At 42.3% G+C, this 23,292-nt stretch overlaps 1 protein-coding gene across 1 annotated transcript; it reads right to left on the bottom strand.

Moving 5' to 3' along the window:
* Nucleotides 1–5,142: 5,142 nt before the first annotated feature.
* On the bottom strand, nt 5,143–21,775 carry CFAP298 (cilia and flagella associated protein 298). Its single transcript, XM_070750329.1, has 8 exons — nt 21,575–21,775; nt 19,932–20,072; nt 19,163–19,330; nt 17,056–17,123; nt 11,379–11,537; nt 6,916–7,047; nt 5,621–5,716; nt 5,143–5,526 (listed from the first exon to the last, which is right to left on the bottom strand). The coding sequence occupies exons 2-8, from the start codon at nt 20,068–20,070 to the stop codon at nt 5,416–5,418; spliced, it is 873 nt and encodes a 290-aa protein (XP_070606430.1). The 5' UTR covers nt 20,071–20,072; nt 21,575–21,775; the 3' UTR covers nt 5,143–5,415.
* Between the last annotated feature and the right edge of the window lie 1,517 nt (nt 21,776–23,292).

Below are 23,292 nucleotides of genomic sequence, written 5' to 3' on the forward strand. Positions count from 1 at the left end.
TTCTTGTTCAGAATCCAAGGATGATAGAGACGATTGATCTCCTCCTGGGTTGTCTGCCAAACTCCCCTCTTCCCTGTCACTCACGCTTCCTTGGTCAGAGGAGGCTTCGTCGGCAGATTCCATCGGGAGCAAAACAGGCCTGTGGCATGTGGATGTTTCCCCCACATCCACCTGCACATTCCTTGGGGCAGGAGCTGGGCCAGAGCTAACCACAACAAGTTTTTATGTGCAAAGTATTAAAAACAAAATCTTGAAAGCACGTCAACTGAGCCTGTCCCTGTTTTTTTTTATCAGTCCCCCTTTCAACGGGGAGTTGAAAAACCACCCAACACGCCCATCTGGAGATTGTGAGATAAAAACCCTTCCATGGAGAAATTGAAACACTTATTATAAAATGAAATAAACACTGTTCCTACCATTTCAGACTGGTTCCACAGAACTGTTAATGACTTGGGGGCCTAAGTTGCTGGAACCGGCAGCGATCCAGGCCTGCCATGCCCCCGAGCCGGTTCTCTCGGTGGCACCATAAGTGGCATCAAATAGCAGAAGTTTTTTTTAAGTACTGTGCATGCATGCACCCGTACACAAAGCACGTGCTCGGCACACAACATGCACCCGTCTGCACAGCACGTCCTTGAGTGAACCGGCAGTAGCAGAATCTGGAACCCACCCCTGCATTGCTCATATTGTGAGAGCACAGACTATCAAGCTACCGTATTTATTTATGTTATTGCCACAAAATCTTCAAATGGATCTTTTCTTAGCAACAGAAAGCACTCAGAAGACTGGATCAATAACACATTCTCACTATAGTTACTGGGCTATTTCTTCTCCTTATGTAACAGTAACTCAACATACACTCAGTGTGCAAAAGATAAAGAGAATCATTTATATATGATTTTTAAAAATATATGAATAACTGTCTTTTTCCTATGATTGGGGAGGTAAAGTTTGCTCTGTTGCATACAATAGTTAGAATTTTAGTTGGAGTGTATGCTTATATTCACGACACAGGATGTGTCATGCAATCTTATATTATTTTGTATATATTTTTGAAATTCAGTGAAGTACCTAAGGCAGGGGTAGGCGAAGTTGGCTCTTCTTCCTCCAGAATGTTCTTTCTGCGCCAGCTCAGGAACTCAAACTGCCCAAGGAGCTGCTGATACAGTTCTACAGAGGAATCGTTGAGTCTGTCATCTGCACCTCTATAACTGTCTGGTTTGGTGCTGCAACCCAACAGGACCGACACAGACTTCAGAGGATAATCAGAACTGCAGAAAAAATAATTGCTGCCAAGCTGCCTTCCATTGAGGACCTGTATACTGCACGAGTCAAAAAGAGGGCGGGGAAAATATTTACTGACCCCACACATCCTGGACACAAACTGTTTCAACTCCTACCCTCAAAACGTCGCTACAGAGCACTGCACACCAAGACAACTAGACACAAGCACAGTTTTTTTCCGAACGCCATCACTCTACTAAACATATGTATGACTGTATGACTGTAACTTGTTGCTTGTATCCTAAGATTTTTATTAATATTGTTTCTTCATTGCTTATTTGACTCCTATGACAATCATTAAGTGTTTATCCCACATGCCTGGGATAAACATATATCCATCCTAAGATAAAATACAGAAAATAGTATAAGGGCAGACTAGATGGACCATGGGGTCTTTTTCTGCCGTCAGACTTCTATGTTTCTATGTTTCTATGTTTCTATGATTCTTGACAAATGTATCTTTTTCTTTTATGTACACTGAGAGCATATGCACCAAGACAAATTCCTTGTGTGTCCAATCACACTTGGCCAATAAATTCTATTCTATTCTATTCTATTCTATTCTATGACTTGTGGACTTCAATTCCCAGAATTCCTGAGACAATATTGCTAGCTCAGGAGTTCGGGGAATTGAAGTCCATATGTCATAGAAGAGCCAACTTTGCCAACCCCTGAGACCCAAGGCAAAAAAATAAATTATGATGCATGTCACTTAGTTTCTTATCAGGCTGATATCAGTACAGTAAAAAAGCGATCTAGTATCTAGCTCTGAAGTTCTTAAATTTTAAGATCCAGGCCAATTGGCCCACCTGTTATCCTCCTAGTTTTAAATTAATTCTAGCAGGCATGCCCATTGTTAACAGTTGGTACACCATTAGGATATCTTTTAAGTTTTATTTTATTAGACAGGAGGAAAGTTTGATTTGCATTCATTATGGTGATTGCTCTATTATGTAATAAATACATCGTTGTTATATATATAACAACAATCTGCTGCAGGTGGTAGCAATTTAATGGCTACCAATATATCTCCCCAAGGTACATTTCATAAATGTGAAAAGGGATTTAGAGATACCATTAACTTCCTTTTGTTTAGTAAACATTTTTTTCAATGTTTGAAATGCTACTTCACAATCTCACCTAATAAATCCGATTCCTTCAGAAATAAATATGATGGTCAAGAGGCACAATCATTTTTTCTGAGGTATATGTAATGGTAAATACATGATTTGAAAGATCCCAGCAAACTGAGTGGCTTCGAGAAGGGCGGCATAGAAATCTACTAAACAAACTATAACTTGCTAACAATTTTTTTTGGTCCATTTAATTCTTCAAGCGATAAGCAGAGATCCCCATTTTTAGAAACATTACTAGAGCTAACACCCATTTCCTTTGGTTACTTAAGCCCCAATCAGCTACTTTGACATTCCCTATGCTCTCCTTGTTCTCTCACTTCCAAAGACACCTTCCTTGTCTTAATTCAGATACATTTTCTTTGGAATTTCTTTTAAAGAAATTATTTTAAAGCACTTTCTTGTTTTTCAAAATATTGTTGTCTTCATCCTCTACTTATCCTTCTTCTTTCATCTCTGTAGTCTTTTATCCTCTATTTACATGTCAGGGCCTTTTTCCAGTCTTCAAAATGCCCGAGGTTTGATTCCCTGAAACACTGAAATCCTCTTCATCACAATTCAGTACAGTGATATCTCTACCTACAAACGCCTCTACTTATGAATTTTTCTAGTTAAGAACCAGGTGTTCAAGATTTTTTTGCCTCTTTTGAAGGACCATTTTCCACTTACAAACCTGAGCCTCTGAAACGGTAACCAGAAAAGGCAGGGAGAAGCCTCTCTAGGAATCTCCTGGGAGGAAACAGAGCCGGAAAAGGCAGGGATAAGCCTCCGTGGAGCCTCTCTAGGAATCTTCTGGGAGGAAACAGGGCCAGAAAAGGCAGGGAGAAGCCTCTGTGGGGCCTCTCTAGGAATCTCCTGGGAGAAAACAGAGCCGGAAAAGGCAGGGAGAAGCCTCTGTGGAGCCTCTCTAGGAATCTCCTGGGAGGAAACAGAGCCGGAAAAGGCAGGGATAAGCCTCCGTGGAGCCTCTCTAGGAATCTTCTGGGAGGAAACAGGGCCGGAAAAGGTGGGGAGAAGCCTCCGTGGGGCCTCTCTAGGAAGCCTCCGTGGGGCCTCTCTAGGAATCTTCTGGGAGGAAACAGAGCCGGAAAAGGCAGGGATAAGCCTCCATGGGGCCTCTCTAGGAATCTTCTGGGAGGAAACAGGGCCGGAAAAGGCAGGGAGAAGCCTCCATGGGCCCTGGCAACTGGTTTATATTTATGACCATTGCTATGTTCCAAAGATTATGTAATCACTTTGTGTGATCTTCTGACAAGCAAAGCCAATTGAGGAAGCCAGATTCATTTAAGCAGGTTACTAACTTATCTACTGCAGTGATCCACTTAACAACTGAGGAAAGAAAGGTCGTAAAATGGGACAAAATTCACTTAACAGATAACTCACTTAACAAAAGAAATTTTGGGTTCAATTGTTGTAAGTTGACGACTGTACTTTCTCATACATACAGGACGATATAAAGAATGTGCTTCATTTATAATCAGTAGAGCTGACCAGTTCCACTATAGATTCACTTACCATAATTCAAGAAAATAATGCAGGAGAAATATGGCATGGGCTAGGACCAGCAAAATATTCCTCTGACTAAAACACCTTTTAAGTTGATTGAATCATTAGTGAGAAAATTGAATGTACAATAAAAGGATTAAAAAATTTATTTTTCTATTTTTTTATTTATTTGTTCAATTTCTAGGCCGCCCTTCTCCAAGGACTCAGGGCAGCTTACAACATAAATAAGACGTAAATAGTACATAAAAGCGCATTAGAAATTGAAAGTTTTAAACTAAATTAATAATTAATCCCAATAAAACATTTAAAAAAACCTTTCCAACCGGACTCATCCAATCCTGTAGGATTGGGCGGCATAGAAATCAAATGAATAAAGAAACAAACATTCAAACCATACATTCAATCTCCACTCATACTAGGGCTGAAGCAGTATGTCCAAGCTCAATAGCCCCAGGCAATGGAGGAATGAATGTAATTGGCTGAGATGGCAAAATTAACAACTTTCATTAGAGAGAAGACATTGAATTACTGTTGACTTTACACTAACATGATGTACTAAACCAGTATTGCTTAAAATATAATGATTTCTGGAAACTTACCTGATACAGTGATACCTTGTCTTACAAACTTAATTGGTTCCGGGACGAGGTTCTTAAGGTGAAAAGTTTGTAAGACAAAACAATGTTTCCCATAGGAATCAATGGAAAAGCGATTAATGTGTGCAAGCCCAAAATTCACCCCTTTTGCCAGCCGAAGCACCTGTTTTTGCACTGCTGGGATTTCCCTGAGGCTCCCCTGCATGGGAAACACCACCTCCGGACTTCTGTGCCAGCGAAGTGCCCATTTTTGCACTGCTGGGATTCCCCTGCTGGGATTCCCCTGCAGCATCACAAAAACCTAGAAGTCCGGAGGTGGGGTTTCCCATGGAGGGGAGCTTCGGGGGAATCCCAGCAGCGCAAAAACGGGTGCTTCAGTGGCAACGTAAATCCAGAGGCGGGGCATCCCAGCGGTGGCGGTGGGTTTGTAAGGTGAAAATAGTTTGTAAGAAGAGGCAAAAAAATCTTAAACCCCAGGTTTGTATCTCGAAAAGTTTGTATGACGAGGCGTTTGTAAGACGAGGTATCACTGTATATATTTTCCTCCACCAATCTGAGTTTCCCTTAGTTCCTTCTAGGCTAAGCTATACTAACTGGAATAATTTTATTTAAATGCAAAAATGTAAGGAGATGGAGAGGGATAGCTTTATTGTTTTTAATAATAGTTTAAAATAATAATATGATAGCCATGTCAGTATTTTTTAATATGAACTTTTCATCAACAATCCTAGAAATATACCATAGATTTATTGAATACAAGGCAACCAACATTATAAATAAATATAGATCTAATATTTTATTTAGCTTTAATGAGTAAATTTAATGAGTGCATTGATATTACCAAATGTATCTTGATGTGTTAATTTATCTTAAATATTTTTTCTTGAATAATTGCTTTATCTTGGTCTCCACTTAATATCCTTGACACCATGAAAATGTCTTTTCAAGGCATGCGTATCAGCCCATTCAGAATCTAAACACGAATCATCATCATTTTCTTCCAATTTCTGAAAAACATGAAAAGAAAAATGAATTATATATTGCAAGTAAAATGTAGATCTCTTGTTTTCAATAAAGTAACAAAGCAACAACACTGGATACCTTGAGTTCTTCTTGTCTTCTGTGATAAAAAAGAATCATTTGTTTATGATCTTCACTACTTATGACAGGTTCACGTGCTGGAACTCCTTGCCCTTTCTGGAAACATAACAGAAGTTAATCTATTTCAACCTGCCTTCATCTGACAATGGAATGCCTATTGTTATGATGAATAAAATGTCAGGTGAGACAAACATTAATCCCTCTAGAGCAGGAATAGGCAACATAAAATTCCAAATACAGTGGTACTTACGAACTTAATTTGTTCCGTGACCAGGTTCTTAAGTAGAAAAGTTTGTAAGAAGCACAGGAATCAATTTCACACAGGAATCAATGTAAAAGCAAATAATGCGTGCGATTGGGGAAACCACAGGGAGGGTAGAGGCCCTGTTTCCTCCCAGGAGATTCCGAGAGAGGCCCCATGGAGGCTTCCCCCCACTTTTTCCGACCCTGTTTCCTCCCAGGAGATTCCTAGCAGCCCCATGGAGGCTTCTCCCCGCCTTTTCTGGCTCTGTTTCCTCCCAGGAAATTCCTAGAGAGGCCCCACGGAGGCTTCTCCCCACCTTTTCCGGCCCTGTTTCCTCCCAGGAGATTCCTAGAGAGGCCCCACGGAGGCTTCTCCCTGCGGAGGTTTGTGTTTGTAAGTGGAAAATGGTTCTTGAGAAGAGGCAAAAAAATCTTGAACACCCGGTTCTTATCTAGAAAAGTTCGTAAGTAGAGGTGTTCTTAGGTAGAGGTACCACTGTACTGAATTGCAATGTCATAGCAATAGTATTTAGCATTTTAGACTTACATACCACTTAATAGTGCTTTACAACCCTCTCTAAGCGGTTTACAGAATCAGCATATTGCACCCAACAATCTGGGTCCTCGTTTTACCCACCTCGGAAGGATGGAAGGCTACCTTGAGTGGTGGTGAGATTTGAACTGCTGAATTACAGCTAGCAGTTAGCTGAAGTGCTGCACTCTAACCACTGCGCTACCCCGGCTCTTTATGGTGAATGCTGAAGAATGTTACAGGCTGTAATTCAGCCACACGTGGAATGAATGGGATTCTCTGCTTCTACTCTACAAAGGCAAGTTTCTCTGTATTGTGTGGCACTCAGTAGCTACATTTGGCTCCCTTCAAACTGGAATAGTGCAGAGGTATGATTATCCATTTTATAGCAGTCAATGAGGTCTACCTTGTTTTTGAACATCATTCTTACCTATACAAAGATTTAAAAATATAAAATATGATAAAATCTGAAACATAATAAATATTGCTTTGGGTGAGTGTAAACCATATAAAAACTTACTTTTTGTATTTTGATAATGATTTTTGTTTTCTCATTTTTGCCAACGTAGTCAGAAAGGTGGTTTGTTCTTTTCAGCTCCTTTGCTGCCCACCACAGCTGGGCTTCTGGTTCTTCAATAACCTCAAGGGCAGCCTGTAACAAACTGAGCTTTACAATAGGCAGAATCCAAGGGCACGCAAGCAGAAGGCTGCTCACAATAGACTTCCTTCCTTCCTTGTACTACTCTCAGTAGCCTTTAAATCTGCTCTGAATGGTTAAAAGGTTCCTTAGAACATGGTTGATATCTATAGAAGAGATCTGCAAAAAGAGAATTGCTCATCTACCATTTAGTTACTAAAAATCACCAGTAACTAAAATGGAATTTATACACACCCACACACATCCACACCGTAACAAGACAGAGTGGCTGTGGATCTTACCTCCCAAGGACAACTCCATCTGTCCGTCCATTACCCTGGGGGGAGAATCACTGGCCCCTCAGAGAAGGTTCGCAACTTGGGCGTCCTCCTCGATCCACAGCTCACATTAGAGAACCATCTTTCAGCTGTGGCGAGGGGGACGTTCGCCCAGGTTCGCCTTGTGCACCAGTTGCGGCCCTATTTGGACCGGGAGTCACTGCTCACAGTCACTCATGCCCTCATCACCTCGAGGCTTGATTACTGTAACGCTCTCTACATGGGCTACCTTTGAAAAATGTTCTGAAACTTCAGATTGTGCAGAATGCAGCTGCGAGAGCAATCATGGGCTTTCCCAAATATGCCCACGTTACACCAACACTCCGCAGTCTGCATTGGTTGCCGATCAGTTTCCAGTCACAATTCAAAGTGTTGGTTATGACCTATAAAGCCCTTCATGGCACCGGACCAGATTACCTCAGGGACCGCCTTCTGCTGCACGAATCCCAGCGACCAGTTAGGTCCCACAGAGTGGATATTCTCCGGGTCCCGTCAACTAAGCAATGATGCCTGGTGGAACCCAGGGGAAGAGCCTTCTCTGTGGCGGCCCTGGCCCTCTGGAACCAACTCCCCCCAGAGATTAGAACTGCCCCCACCCTCCTTGCCTTTTGTAAACAACTTAAAACCCACCTCTGCTGCCAGGCATGGGGGAATTGAGATCCTCTTTCTCCCTAGGCCTTTACAATTCTTTGCATGGCACGTATGTATATATGTTTGGCTTTTATATTACAGTGGTCCCCCGATCATTGCGAGGGTTCCGTTCCAGGACCCCTCGTAATGACCGGTTTTTCGCAAAGTAGCGCTGCGGAAGTAAAAACACCATCTGCGCATGCGCAGATGGTGTTTTTACTTCCGCAGCAGCAGCGAGGAGCCGAAGATTGGGGTTTCCCCACCGCCCACGCAAACTCCTCGCTGCCGCTCGCCCGCCCTTCGCCCGCCCACGCCGTTCGCTCGCGCCGCTTCCCAGCTGAGTCCTGAAGCGAATTGGCTTCAGGACTCAGATGGGAAGCGGCGCGAGCGAACGGCGTGGGCGGGCGAAGGGTGGGCGAGCGGCGGGCGCGCGGGCAGGCAGGCGGCGGACAAGCCGTTCGCTCGCGCCGCTTCCCAGCTGAGTCCTGAAGCCAATTCGCTTCAGGACTCAGCTGGGAAGCCGCGCGGCTGTTTTAAAACGTCGCCGCCGGCATGGGGGGCTTCCTAGCAGCCCCCCAAACCTGGGTTGGGGGTCCGGGGGGTGCTGGCAAGCCCCCCATGCCAGCGGCGACATTTTAAAACAGCCGCGCGGCTTCCCAGCTGAGTCCTGAAGCGAACTTCCGCGTTTGGCTTCGGGACTCAGTTGGGAAGCCGCGCGGCTGTTTTAAAACGTCGCCGCCAGCATGGGGGGCTTGCCAGCACCCCCCGGACCCCCAACCCGGTTTTGGGGGGCTGCTAGGAAGCCCCCCATGCCGGCGGCGACGTTTTAAAACAGCCGCGCGGCTTCCCAACTGAGTCCCGAAGCCAAACGCGGAAGTTCGCTTCAGGACTCAGCTGGGAAGCCGCGCGGCTGTTTTAAAACGTCGCCGCCGGCATGGGGGGCTTGCCAGCACCCCCCCGAACCCGGGTGGCCGGGCGAGCAGCGAGCGAACGGCGGGTGGCCGGGCGAAAGCCGGGCGAGCGGCGAGCGAGCGGGTGCTGGGGGGGGCTTCTCGCCCTCCCGCCAGCAAGAGGGGGAAGACCCAGGGAAGCCGCCCAGCAGCTGATCTGCCTGGCGCCATCTACGCATGCGTGGCCATAAAAAAAAGGGCGCGCATGCGCAGATGGTGTTTTTACTTCCGGGTTGAAAAATCGCGATTTAGCCCGTTCGCAATGATCGGGATCGCAATACCTGGGGGATCACTGTAATGGGTTTTTAATCATTTCTAATACCAAATTACTATTGTACACTGTTTTATTGTCGCTGTTATCCGCCCCGAGTCTCCGGAGAGGGGCGGCATACAAATCCAATAAATAAATAAATAAACTTATAAAATTTCTTTTTGCAGAGTGCTGGGAGCAACAGGGAAATGATTTAGATTTTACATTTGATTAACTCTCAGTGAAGGAAATATAATGACTTAAAAATGCTTTGCTTTAACAGTGACGAAGGGTGTCATACTTCATCATCAGTTTTTTTCAATAAAATCTCCAGCATGATCTTTGATTTCCAAGTCTAATACATATGTTCTGCCGGGCTCTCTGGTAGGAGCCTCCCAAAAATTCAAGGGTACAAATTTCAGACACACACACGTTTGAAAATTCAAAACAATGTTCTTTATCACAGAATTCAAAAGAAACAAAGCACCCTTTTTGTATTGCAAAGAGCACTCGTCCCAAAACAACCTTGTAGGCTATACAATTCCCTTAATCAGTCCTTAAATACTTAGCTAGCAGCTGTGAAGAAACGTCACAGCCCTCCTTCTTCCAACGAAGTGAGACACACACACACTTTGCTCTGCTTTGGTTTCAAAGGCGTGAAAAATCAACAAACAAAGTCTGGAAAACAGCAAAACACGGTCCTGAAGAACTGCGATCAGATAATCTTCCACAACGGCCAAACCAACACGCTGCTGTTTGTATCAGCAGCTCTAATTACTAGAGCCCCACCCAAACACAGGTGGCCTCTCTTATCTCCTGTAATATGTCCTCAATTGGTCTCTTCTACGCATAACTCTGCGCCTGCGTGGGTCCAAGACTTCCGCATCCAAATTGACCGAAGATAATGGAGATTGGCTTCCTGGGCTGTGTGCCAAGCCCCCCTCTTCCAAGTCACCCCCACCTTCTTTTTCATCCGAGGAAACTGCACTACCTGCCTCTGTCGGCAATAAAACAGGCCTATGACGTATTGATGTTTCCCCTGCATCCACCTCCACATTCCTTGGGGCAGGAGCTGGGCCAGAGGCAACCACAACAACATAACACTTTTTAAGATGTATTTTTGTTCAACACTTACCTTTACCAAGCGGAAGGAACAAAATTTACTTTCTTACAATGAGAAAATATCGAAAATGACCCTTTTTCATGTAAATATATAGCACTGTGTAAAAGTTTTATATACTGTATAGCCAGGGGTGGGTTCTACTTACCTTTGCCACTGGTTCGCATTGCGATGTTTCACACATGTAACTTGCTTCGCTTGCGCGCACCTGTGTCCCCTCATACAATTTCACTTCCATGCATGTTTAGAAGGTGGATTCATCCTGAAACACAGCTGAGGAGCTTATCAGCTGTGCTTCGGGTGAAGACATAAAAGTCAGTATTAACCCGGGGATGGGCAGGAGGGCTTTTTTCAAAGCAGAGAATGAAGAGAAGCCATCCAAACACAGGAAAATGCGGCAAAAATTCAGAAAAAAAAGATGGCGGCGCACACGGAGTGGCACTGACAGAACCGGATCTGTGACACCAACGTTACGTCACCAGCGGGCCGCTATGGTTCGGCCGATCTGGTATGAACTGGGAGGAACCCACCCATGTGTACAGCAGTATAGAAACCATATACAGTTTTCCCTCGATTTTCGCGGGGGATGCGTTCCGAGACTGCCCGCGAAAGTCGAATTTCCGCGAAGTAGAGATGCGGAAGTAAATACACTATTTTTGTCTATGAACAGTATCACGAGCCTTCCCTTAACACTTTAAACCCCTAAATTGCAATTTCCCATTCCCTTAGCAACCATTTAGATTATTACTCACCATGTTTATTTATTAAAGTTTATTAAAAAAAAATATTTATTAAAGGCAGACGAAAGTTTGGCGATGACATATGATGTCATCGGGTGGCAAAAACCGTGGTATAGGGGAAAAACCTGCGAAGTATTTTTTAATTAATATTTTTGAAAAACCGTGGTATAGACTTTTCGTGAAGTTTGAACCCGCGAAAATCGAGGGAACACTGTAAACGCATGGATAATGAATAAATTACATTACCCAAACATCTCTCTAGGAAGAACAATACTTTTTTAAAAAAATAAAAACCATAAAATCAAAACCAACACTTACTTGAGTTCCTGACAAATCTTCTTTATTTTCAAATTCCATTCTAATTGGGTCGTGTGGAGGGAGCCCCATTGGATAAACAATCGTTACAGCTCCTCGGAGCTGGTCAAGGGCATCTTTCACCATGCTGGTAGTAACACATACATTGGCTTCCAATTGTTTCTGCAACACAGAGAGAAGCAACTCAAATCAAAAAGAGGGATCTTGGTGTCCTAGTGGACAATCACTTAAATATGAGCTACCAGTGTGCTTTAGCTGCCAAAAAAGTACACACAGTTCTAGGCTGCATTAACAGAGGGATAGACTCAAGATCATATATATTTGGACCGGGAGTCACTGCTCACAGTCACTCATGCCCTCATCACCTCAAGGCTCGACTATTGTAATGCTCTCTACATGGGGCTACCTTTGAAAAGTGTTGGTTATGACCTATAAAGCCCTTCATGGCATCGGACCAGAATATCTCCGGGACCGCCTTCTGTCGCACAAATCCCAGCGACTGACTAGGTCCCACAGAGTTGGCCTTCTCTGGGTCCCATCGACTAAACAATGTCGTCTGGCGGGACCCAGGGGAAGAGCCTTCTCTGTGGTGGCCCCGACCCTCTGGAACCAACTCCCCCCAGAGATCAGAATTGCCTCCACCCTTTTTGCCTTTCATAAGCTCCTTAAAACCACCTCTGTCGTCAGGCATGGGGGAATTAAGATATTCCTTCCCCCCAGGCCTATACAATTTATGCATGGTTTGTTTGTGTGTATGTTTGATTTTTAATAAGGGTTTTTAGCTATTTTAAATATTAGATTTGTCATACGCTGTTTTATTATTGTTGTTAGCTGCCCCGAGTCTACTGAGAGGGGCGACATACAAATCTAATAAATGAATGAATGAATGAATGAATGAATGAATGAATGAATGAATGAATGAATGAATAAATAAATAAACCAACCACTTTTTAATGCCTTGGTAAGATCACACTTGGAATACTGCATTCAATTTTGGTTCTTACAATATAACAAAGATGTTGAGACTCTGGAAAGAGTGCAGAAAAGAGCAACAAAGGGACTGGAGCAGTGTTCCCTCTAATTTCTTTGGGGGGGTGGACGGAAAAGTATAGTGTCTGAGCGGCAGTCCCTTTGGGACTGGGCGGCACAGAAATAATAAATAAATAATAAATAAATAATGAATAAATAAACAAATAAACAAACAAACAAAGAAACAAATAAAAAACCCACCCTGTTTTGCCTCAGAGAATTTCAAAATAAAATACTGTACTGTGTGTCTATAACAGTGAGTTCATAGTAGGGCAACTCTATCAATATCAAAATGCCACTTAAATAGTTGATTTTGATTTTCTCTCTCTCTTCCTTACTCCCATTCTTTTTCTTTCTCTTTTCCTTCCTCTCTTTTTTCTATCTGTTTCTCTCTCTTCCTCTCTCTCTCCTTCCCTCTCACTCTTTCCCTTTCGGCTTCTGGGCAGGTTTGGAAAACTCTGAGTTGATGATGATTTTTAAGTGAGCGATTGCTCACTGCTCAGCTTAGAGGGAACTATGGACTGGAGGCTAAAACATTATATGTTTTATATAAGATAATAAACAAACAAACAAACAAACAAACAGACAAATAAATGAGATAAATTTATATAAGAACAGGAATTGGGTAGGGATGACATGATAGCAGTGTTCCAATATCTCATGGGTTGCCACAAAGAAGAGGTAGTCAAGCGATTCGCCAAGGGCAGGACAAGAAGCAATGGATGGAAACTAATCAAGGAGAGAAGCAACTTAGAACTAAGGAGAAATTTCCTGCCAGTTGGAGCAATTGATCAGTAGAACTACTTGCCTCCCAAAGTTGTGAATGCTCCCAACACTGGAGGTTTTTAAGACGAGATTGGACACCTATGTGTCTAAAATGGTATAAGAGTTCTTGCCTGAGCAGGGGTTGGACCAGAAGACCCCTCCAAGGTCCCTTCCAACTCTTATTGTGTTATTCTTTCAAATGAATAAACCAACACATTACAGAAGAAAGAATTCTTCCTTTGACATTTACAACGAGACAGCACAGTATGAGATAAAGCCAAATAACAAAAAACATTTCCCAATTTTAAGAATAACATTTCTCTGTCTATTAGCATTATTCACTACCAATGTGTCATCTATTCAAAATTAATTATATTAAACATTTTTGTTCAATTGAGGAATACCTATTGTGTACCTGTGCATCTGGTTTTTTCTACCTAAGTGTTGAACTTTACATTTATCACTTCATAATATTCAATGAATAGCCCCCAGTGTTCAAGTCTTTCAAGTTTCTTTTGAACTATGAACCTGTCTTTCAGATACTAGCTTCATGGAACAGCAACATAGCCAAGTTGCTGGCACGCAAAAAAAGCTGAAAAAATAGGCCTGTTGTGATAGGTATTCAGGTGTGAAGAATAGAACTGGGATGCCTTTTTGTTTTAGGGGGCTTTTAATTCTGGTTAATTTTTATGTTTGAAAGTGACAAATTATAATGGGGGTTGAAGTGGGGGGGCATATAAATCCAATAAATAAATAAATAAATAAATAAATAAATAATGGGTTTTATTGTACTATTTAATCCTGTTAAGAGTTTATTTAAAGAACATTAAATAGTACCTACATTAATTGATAGTCAAACAAATAAACAAACAAACAAACAAATAAATAAATAACAAATCTGTTTATTTAAAAAAATGTTTTATAATGCATTAGGTGTGAATCCAGAGATGTGGTTATTTAAATAAATACAAATTTACTTCAATTAGTGGTTTGGATCAGACTTCCTGCTATTCTTTGAATAGATTAAGAACTCATAAATTATATCATATTTCACACCAATATTATAGAAACATAAAAGATTGATGGCAGAAAAAGACCTCATGGTCCATCTAGTCTGCCCTTATACTATTTCCTGTATTTTATCTTAGGATGGATGTGTTTATCCCAGGTATGTTTAAATTCAGTTATTGTGGATTTACCAACCACATCTGTTGGAAGTTTGTTCCAATCATCTACTACTCTTTCAGTAAAATATTATTTTCTCATGTTGCTTCTGAGCTTTCTCCCCACTAACCTCAGATTGTACCCCCTTGTTCTTGTGTTCACTTTCCTATTAAAAACACTTATCGCCTGAATGTTATTTAACATATTTAAATGTTTTGATCATGTCCCCCCTTTCCCTTCTGTCCTCCAGACCAGTGTTTCCCAACCTTTTTTGAGCCGCGGCACATTACAGTGGTACCTCGAGATACGAGTTTAATTCGTTCCGGACCTGGGCTCTTAAGTCGAGCAGCTCTTATCTCGAACGACTTTTCCCCATAGGAATTAATGTAAATAATTTTAATTGGTTCCAGCCCTCAAAAAACTCACAAAGTTAGTCTAAATTATGCAGAAAGATATGTTTTTAATGAAGAAATGTACATGTACATATAAATGAATAATGAAGTTTCTTTCACTTAACTTGTAAACTTTCTTAAACTTTTAAATTTACATATGTTCAACTTCTCTGCCACCCAATCCTGTAGGACAGAGGTCCCCAACCCTTTTTGCACCAGGGACCGGCTTTAAGCGATCAAGAGAGGAATGGGTGAATGAATGGACGGAGGGTGGGAAGGAAGGAAGGAAAGAGGGAAGGGACAGGAACAGAGGAAGGAAGGAAGGAAACTTATGAAAGGGGAGAGTAAGAGAGGAATGAGTGAAGGGAGGGAGGGAGGGAAGAAGGTGGGAAGGAGAAAGAAAAGAAGAAATAGAGGAAGGGAAGGTAAAAGAGAGAAAGAAAAAGAGCAAGAAAGAAAGCTGCAAGCACCCCCCCGAGCCCCCCAGGCCGGCTGCAACCTTTTAAAACACGCGCGCCGCTTCACAGCTGTCTCCTGAAGCCGAACGCGGAAGTTAGCGTTTGGCTTCAGGAGACAGCTCCTTGGCGCTTGTATCTCGAATTTGGGCTTGTAAGTAGAACAAAAATATCTCTCCCCTCCCAGCTCTTATCTCGAGTTGCTCTTAAGTAGAGCAGCTCTTATGTCGGGGTTCCACTGTATTCATATTTTCAAAATCCTGGGGCACATTGAAAGGGGGGGCGGGGGGGGCTAAAGAAAAGTTTGGACAAAAAAACCCTCTCTCTTCCTCCCTTTCGCTCTATTTCTCCCTCTTTCTCTCTTTTCCTTCCTTCCCTTCTTTCTCTCTCTCCATCCCTCTTTCTTCCTTTCTTCCTCTCTTTTTTGCTCTCTTTCTCTCTCCCTCCTTCCCTTCCTCTATGTCTTTCTCTCTCCCTTGCTCTCTCTCTCTGTCTCTCTTGCTATCTCTTTCTTGCTTTTTTCTCTCTTTCTTGCTCTCTCTCTATCTTTCACTGTCTCTTGCTATATGTCTCTTTCTCTCTCTGTCTCTCTTGCTATGTCTCTCTTTCTTTCTCTTTCTCTCTCTCTCTGCCTCACTTGCTAAGTCTCTCTTTCTCTCTTGCTATGTCTCTTTCTTTTTCTCTCTCTCTGCCTCTCTTGCTATGTCTCTCTTTCTCTCTCTCTTTCTCGCTCTGTCTCTCTTTCTCTGCCTCTCTTATATGTCTCTCTTTCTTTCTTTCTCTCTCTCTCTCTCAGCTGACTGCAAGCGGGAGCCCTGACGGCGGCAGCTGGACGTGCTGCTGGACGCAGTATATGCCAGGCCCGCAGCGCCAGCATGTACGGCGTCCAGCAGCACGTCCAACCGCCACCGTCAGGGCTCCCGCTTGCAGTCAGCTGAGAGAGAGAGAGAGAGAGAGCTCCCTCTCGCCGCCGCCTGGAACTCCCTCTCGCCGCCGCCATCTCCCCGTGACTGCCTGCGGCCGCTGCAGCCGCCCCCCCCCCGCTCCCACCACCAGTGCCCTCCCGCCGGGCCCCAAAGGACACTTGCTGCCGACGCCAGGGAAGCTCCAGCTGGGCGGGGCGCTGCCGGTGCCTCTGACCTGGGGCTCCCACTCGCAGCTGTCCCCCGGCTCCTGCCTGATGCCGTGGTTTCTGGCGCTCTCCTGCTGGGCCCCAAAGAAGGAAGGCGGGAAAAAGGCACGAAGAATGAAGCTCTCCTTCTTCCTGCCTTCCTTCTTTGGGGCCCAGCAGGAGAGCGCCGAAAACCGCGGCATCGAGCAGGAGCCGGGGGACAGCTGCGAGCGGGAGCTCCAGGTCGGCATCGGCAGCGCCCCGTCCAGCTGGAGCTTCCCTAGTAGCTTCGCGGCACACCTGATTGTGTCTCGCGGCACACTAGTGTGCCGCGGCACACCGGTTGGGAAACGCTGCTCCAGACTAAACATATTGAGTTCATTAAGTCTTTCCTGATAAGTTTTATACTTAAGACCTTCCACCATTTTTGTAGCCCATCTTTGGACCTGTTCAATTTTATCAATATATATTTTGTAGATGAGGTCTACAGAACTGAACACAGTACTCCAAATGTGGTCTCACCAGCGCTCTAAACAACTTCCCTCTTCCTGCTTGTTATACCTCTAGCTATGCAGCCAAGCATTCTACTTGCTTTCCCTACCGCCTGACCGTACTGTTCACCCATTTTGAGACTGTTGGAAATCACTACTCCCAAATCCTTCTCTTTTGAAGTTTTTGCTAACACAGAAATGCCAATACAATACTTAGTTTGAGGATTACTTTTCCCCAAGTGCATTATTTTACATTTGGAAACATTACCTTACCTTAGAAATCAGTGCCATAGCTTCTTCTACAGTTGCTTTTAAAACTTGTTTCATTTTCTCATTTGGAGCTTTAAAAAAAAAAGAGATGATAGTATAAAGTATTGTATAACTGAAGTAATATAAGTAATAATGGTTTGTACTGAAAGAGCCTGTAAATTAAAAATGAGCTATTGTGCTTAAAAATCAGCTATTATCTTAGACAATCCAATATTAAAAGATCATAAAATCCAATGATTTGCAGACTCTGGGCTTTAGCTTATTCCCATTAGAAAACTTAAGTGTGTGGAATTGACCCAAGGGAGCCAACAACAAACCTTCTGATCAAGAATGTTAAACAGAAAAATTCATGTCTATTCAGGAATAAATCTCAGCAGGGATTAGATCTAATTTTTTTTTGAAGCACAGCATGATATTGGAGCCAGAGGCAACAAAGAATAAGGGTTAAACAAAGGAAAGAGAGCTTACACAGCAATTAAAAAAATTGCAAACAGTAGCAGGCTCTGTTGAGTAATTTAGCCCCATATAACCCTGGCATTTGTCAATATAGCATGTTAAAGAAATACATGGGCAGTGGGATATATTGAATAGAAAAAGCAGTGGTAATGCCATCTTACCTAGCACAGCATAGATTCTGGAAGCTTTGTAGGAGGGTGGCATCAAAATAAAACATACGTAAGCCTCAATTGGCAAGAGGGATGGAAAAGGGAGCAGTCGACAGACCAGGAGTAGTAAGCATGCCAAGTAGCTTAATATTGTTATTAATAGGAATGTGAGTAAAGTCCCACATTCCTCCCTTTTCCACACAAAAGCACTGACACAAAAGCAATGAGGCCCTGACTGACTTTTTGCAAAGGAGAGCAGGACTGTCCTTTTCAACAAAGGGGATCTTTGTTGGTTATGGGAATATTGGTTATTACCACCTTCTCTGAACTGCTAGGATGGGAGAACAAAGGAGAAAGATGGCAAATGACAGGTGTGGGATGAGAGGGATATATATGTGCAACAACTGTACTTGGAATCTTATGGCTCGCCTGCCTCATTAAAATACAGGCCCCAGAATTGATGGAAATGGGGGGAAAGTCCATTGAAGAATTTTTGTAGAATACTGATATGGCAATAAATAAAATAACGGAATAATAAAAATGGTGCAATAAATTAAGTCAATAAAATCCTAAAAATGCTCTCTGGAATAATTGTGTTTTTAATTATTTACTAGCTTTTAAAAGGCCAGTAGGGAGGGGGCAAGTCTGATCTCTAAGAGGAGGCCACTCCAAAGCAATCATATTGCAGGGAAGGGCTGCCCATCGCTGGCGCTCCTGGTGCATTCCCGGGAGCGGGCGCACACATAGGCGCAAGATTCAGCTTTCTGTGCATGTGCAGAAGCTGAATCTCATGCGAGAATCCTTGTGCGTGTGAGATTTCGCCAATTTGCATATAGATTGCATAGATTTTGCATGTAATTATGATACAATTTGCATACAATTTGCATATATTTTCGCATGCACAAAAGCAAAAAAACAGCAAAAATCAGTGAACTCTCACGTGTGTGAGTGTCCTCACGTGAGATTTGGCTTCCTGCACATGCACAGAAGCTGAATCTCGCACCAATGGGCATGCCTGCCAGCCGGTCAGCTGGAGCTGTACACACAGCTCCATTTTTCCAATCACAGCTGCGCACCTGACCATACCCAGCTGCAGCCCAATACTGCCACATTGCTAGAGAAACGGTGCCGCCAAGCTCCAGCTAATCTTGCACTTCAAAGCATGGAATCATTAGCAGCTGTTCCCTGTAAGAACTAAAAGGTACCGGTACTTAGGGAGAAGATTGCCCTGAAGATACTCAAGGGAAGGGATTTAATGTTTAATATCAGAACCTTAAATTATATTCAGAAATATAGTGCCAAAAGTCTACAGTGAATTTTAGAAAGATGTTTTAAGTTATGGCTGGCTGAACATTCCTGCACACAGGGCGCATAATGTTGCATCTATCATTGATATTGATTAATCAAAATTTGAAAGTGTACAATATGACATATTTTTTTAGAAAACTTGTCAGGCTATTTTTTATATGCAAAAGTGATATACCCATATATATATATTTATTTACCATGACCATTTCTTCGTCCAATGTCATCTTTTTTAAATGTGCTTCCACCACTGGGAATACATTTTTTTGCCCATTCATCTGTCAGTTTCAGCTCTTCGATTTGCTCATCTGTCAGACCTTGCATGTTAGGAGGTATGAAAATACCATGTTCTGCCAGTGTTTCTATTTCTTTCAAAAGAAAAAAGAGTGGGACATGGAAATGTTACATAAAATGTCCTATAACCATCTATTTTTGAGAAATTGTTAAAATAAAGCATCACTGCAGCAGTAAAACAAATTGTCCAATTTATTTAATGTTATTAGAATATACAGTATTTCAAATTTCCCAGAGGACATAATCATACTTTTAAAAGATTATAATCCTTTCATATTTGGATATATTGTAAATATTGCTAAACGGTATATTTAGAAAAAGAGACAACAGCTAATAACAAACTGAAAGACAACAGTAATCCATGTAGAGAAACTTTAGAAAAAAGTACAGCCAGCAGAATTGGTTGAGTAGTTACCAATATTCAGACAATTCACCTGTGATAAGAATGGCCCAGAGTTGCAAAGAAATGCATTTAATAATTATTAAATTATAATCAATATAATTATAATCAATAATTATATTAAAATTATTATTTATTATATTTATTATTTATTATGTTTATATTGTAATTATAATATATCATATAATAAATTTTTATTAAATTATTTATTTGTTATATTTTTACCTAAGTAATTTAGGTAAAAGGGCAAAATAATAAATTGACATATTTAATACCTGTGCAAAGACGTTGAACTTTGAGTCTTCCGTTGTAGATTCTGCTCACTTCCTGTGTTAAGTCTTCAATGGAAACCTTACCTGTTGTTTCCAGAAGAAACTGGCTCTCATCTCCGTGCTTCACATGGAGCAGAACCATTTCTATTAAAGCAGAAACACACAAAAATATATTAATTATGTATAATATTAATTATGAGTTTTTCTGCCTTGGCAGACTGAAATTTAGACCCATGGCAGAGAATAATCATATTTCCCCTTGGGGTGATGTGAATAAACTTTGTTGAAAACTTACAGACAACTAGACACCAGAACATTTTTTCCCCAAACACCATCACTCTGCTAAACAAATAATTCTCTCACCACTTCAAACTATTTACTAAGTTTGCATTACTATTACTATAAATCTTCTCATTGTTCCTATCACCCATCTCCTCCCACTTATAATGTATGACTGTAACTTGTTGCTTGTATCCTTACGATTTATATTAATACTGTTTCCCCATATTCACTAATATGCACCAAAGACAATTTCCTTGGGTGTCCAATCACACTTGGCCAATAAAGAATTCTATTCCATTCCATTCCATTCCATGGCTGCATTACTATTACTATTAGTCTTCTCATCATTCCTATCACCCATTTCCTCCCACTTATGACTGTATGAAGGTAGCTTGTTGCTTGTATCCTTAAGATTTTTATTAATATTGATTGTTTCTTCATTGCTTATTTGATCCCTATGACAATCATTAAGTGATTCTTGACAAATCTATATTTTCTTTTATGTACACTGAGAGCAGATGCACCAAAGATAAATTCCTTGTGTGTCCAATCACACTTGGTTTTTTTTTGTCAAGAACATATTGGTGGTATACAAAGATATAATAATAATAATATTCATATACATGATACTAATAAGAGAGAAACATTAGGACAGGGGATGGTGCACTTATGCACGCCCCTTATTGACCTCTTAGGAATAGGGAGAGGTCAACAGTGGATAGTCTAAAGGTAAAGTTTTGGGGGTTAGGTGATGATACTACAGAGTCTGGTAGTGAGTTCCAGGCATCAACTACTACTCGGTTACTAAAGTTGTACTTCCTGCAGCAGAGTTTAGAGCGGTTTACATTAAGTTTGTTGTGTGCTCATGTGAATAGAATTCTATTCTCTAATAACCATGGCTTCAAACCCACTACCAGCTTCTGATTGGTAAATATACTGCTCAAAAAAATAAAGAGAATGCTCAAATAACACATCCTAGATCTGAATGAACTATTCTCATTGAATAATTTGTTCTGTACAAAGTTGAATGTGCACAACACCATGTGAAATTGATTGTCAATCAGTGTTGCTTCCTAAGTGGACAGTTTGATTTCACAGAAGTTTGATTTATATCGGAGTTATATTGTGTTGTTTAAGTGTCCCCCCCCTTTTTTTTGAGCAGTGTATAATCGACTGCATTTATCAATGTCATCTGCCACAACTGTGGAGGAAAGAAGCAAAAGCAAAAATAAAAAGAGCCAGAGAAAGGGCGAAGCGTGTACTGCACTGTAGTCGGTATCCATGGCAACCAAGAGACGCAGTGGCTTATTGATCACCTGAACCTTCTCGATCACCCCGACAGCCAAGATCGAAACGTTTCTCACCTGGATCGGTCAACCTCCTAGAACTAAGCCTGGAGATCGAACTTCCCCTCTAGTCCGGCAGAAGCTCGGCAACAGCGGGGCTCGCAGATCCCTGCCCGGTGCACCAAAGGCGGTTCTTGACCCAGGAAGCCGCTGTGTCTGAGAGCCTATCCTAGAGAGGAGCTCGGCGATGACCTCTGGAAGACTCGCAACTTCCCTGTCACTCAAAGTCACCTGCGCCGCCTCTAAAAGGGGACAGAGCGCTTTCCATTGGCCATTTAGGGTTGCTATAGAAACCAGACTTTGCTGAAGAGAAGGGAAACGCGCGGGCTTTCCTCTGGCGGCGGCCTCTTGAGTTTATATTACTATCTTCTGGGCGAGCCTTTGGCTGAGTCTGAAGGCAGGTTAACTGAATTGTATAGCCTCAAAACGGACCGCAGCTACTGTCTTTCTTATTCCCTACTACCCTTGTGGGTGTCCGCTATTATTATTACTCTATGGCAGGGGTAGGCAAAGTTGGCTCTTTTATGATATGAGGACTTCAACTCCCAGAATTCCTGAACTAACTTGACTGGCTCAGGAATTCTGGGAGTTGAAGTCCAGAAGTCATAGAAGAGCCAACTTTGCCTACCCCCTGCCCTATGGTAAAATAGGTGGCCAATAAATAAATATTACATTTATTAGCCGTGTATCTCGCTAGGCAGCTCATCACCATTAAAAACCGAAGAAATAAAACAACAGGGAAAAGGAAAACACATCTCAATCAGGAGTCTCTCGTTTCCTTAACCCCTCATTTCAACCCTGAGCTACAAATAGTCTCCTTTATTGGTACATCTCAATCAGTCAAACAAAATGGAGCTGGAAGGGAGCTTGGAGGTCTTTTAATAGAAGTCGATTACTACTTCAGCTTCAACCACAACAATACACGAGCACACAACATATACAAACTTAAAGTAAACCACTCTAAACTTGACTGCAGGAAATACGACTTTAGTAACTGAGTAGTTGATGCATGGAACTCACTACCTGACTGTAATATCATCTCTTAACCCCCAAAACTTTCCCTTTAGACTAGTGTTTCTCAACCTTGGGCATTTGAAGATGGGTGGACTTCAACTCCCAGAATTCCCCAGCCACCCATCTTCAAATGCCCAAGGTTGAGAAACACTGCGTTAGACTATTCACTGTTGACCTCACCCGATTCATAAGAGGTCAGTAAGGGTCGTGCATAAGTGCCTTCTGTCCTGTCCTAATGTTTCTCTCTTACTAGTAACATGTATATAAATATTATATCTTTGTATACCACCAATACGTACTTGACAAAACAAATATAATAAATAAAAAATAAATAAATATAGTCCAACCCCCTGCTCAAGTAGGAGACCCTATACCAGTGATGGAGCATCTTAGGCACTGAGTGCCTAAAGTGCATGTGCACACTGAAAACTGCAAGATTTGGATGCATGCACATGTGCCTCTCGCCTGAATATGCACCTGCACCGCACCCAAATTGTAAGGCATGGGCATATGCGCCCCACACAAATGCGCGGCAGATACTCAAAGACCAGCTGGCCGGTGGGAGGCATGGCAGAGCCCTGAAACAGCTGGGGCGACAGAGGATGTGCCCACAGAGAGCTGTGTGCGCCATTCCAGACAAGTTAAAAACCTCCAGTGATGAAGCACCTACATTTGAAGGCAAGCTGTTCCACTGGTTAATTGTCCTCAGGGTTGGGAAGTTT

The sequence above is a fragment of the Erythrolamprus reginae genome, chromosome 4 (assembly GCF_031021105.1).
Source record: "Erythrolamprus reginae isolate rEryReg1 chromosome 4, rEryReg1.hap1, whole genome shotgun sequence".
Classification (NCBI taxonomy): domain Eukaryota; kingdom Metazoa; phylum Chordata; class Lepidosauria; order Squamata; family Dipsadidae; genus Erythrolamprus; species Erythrolamprus reginae.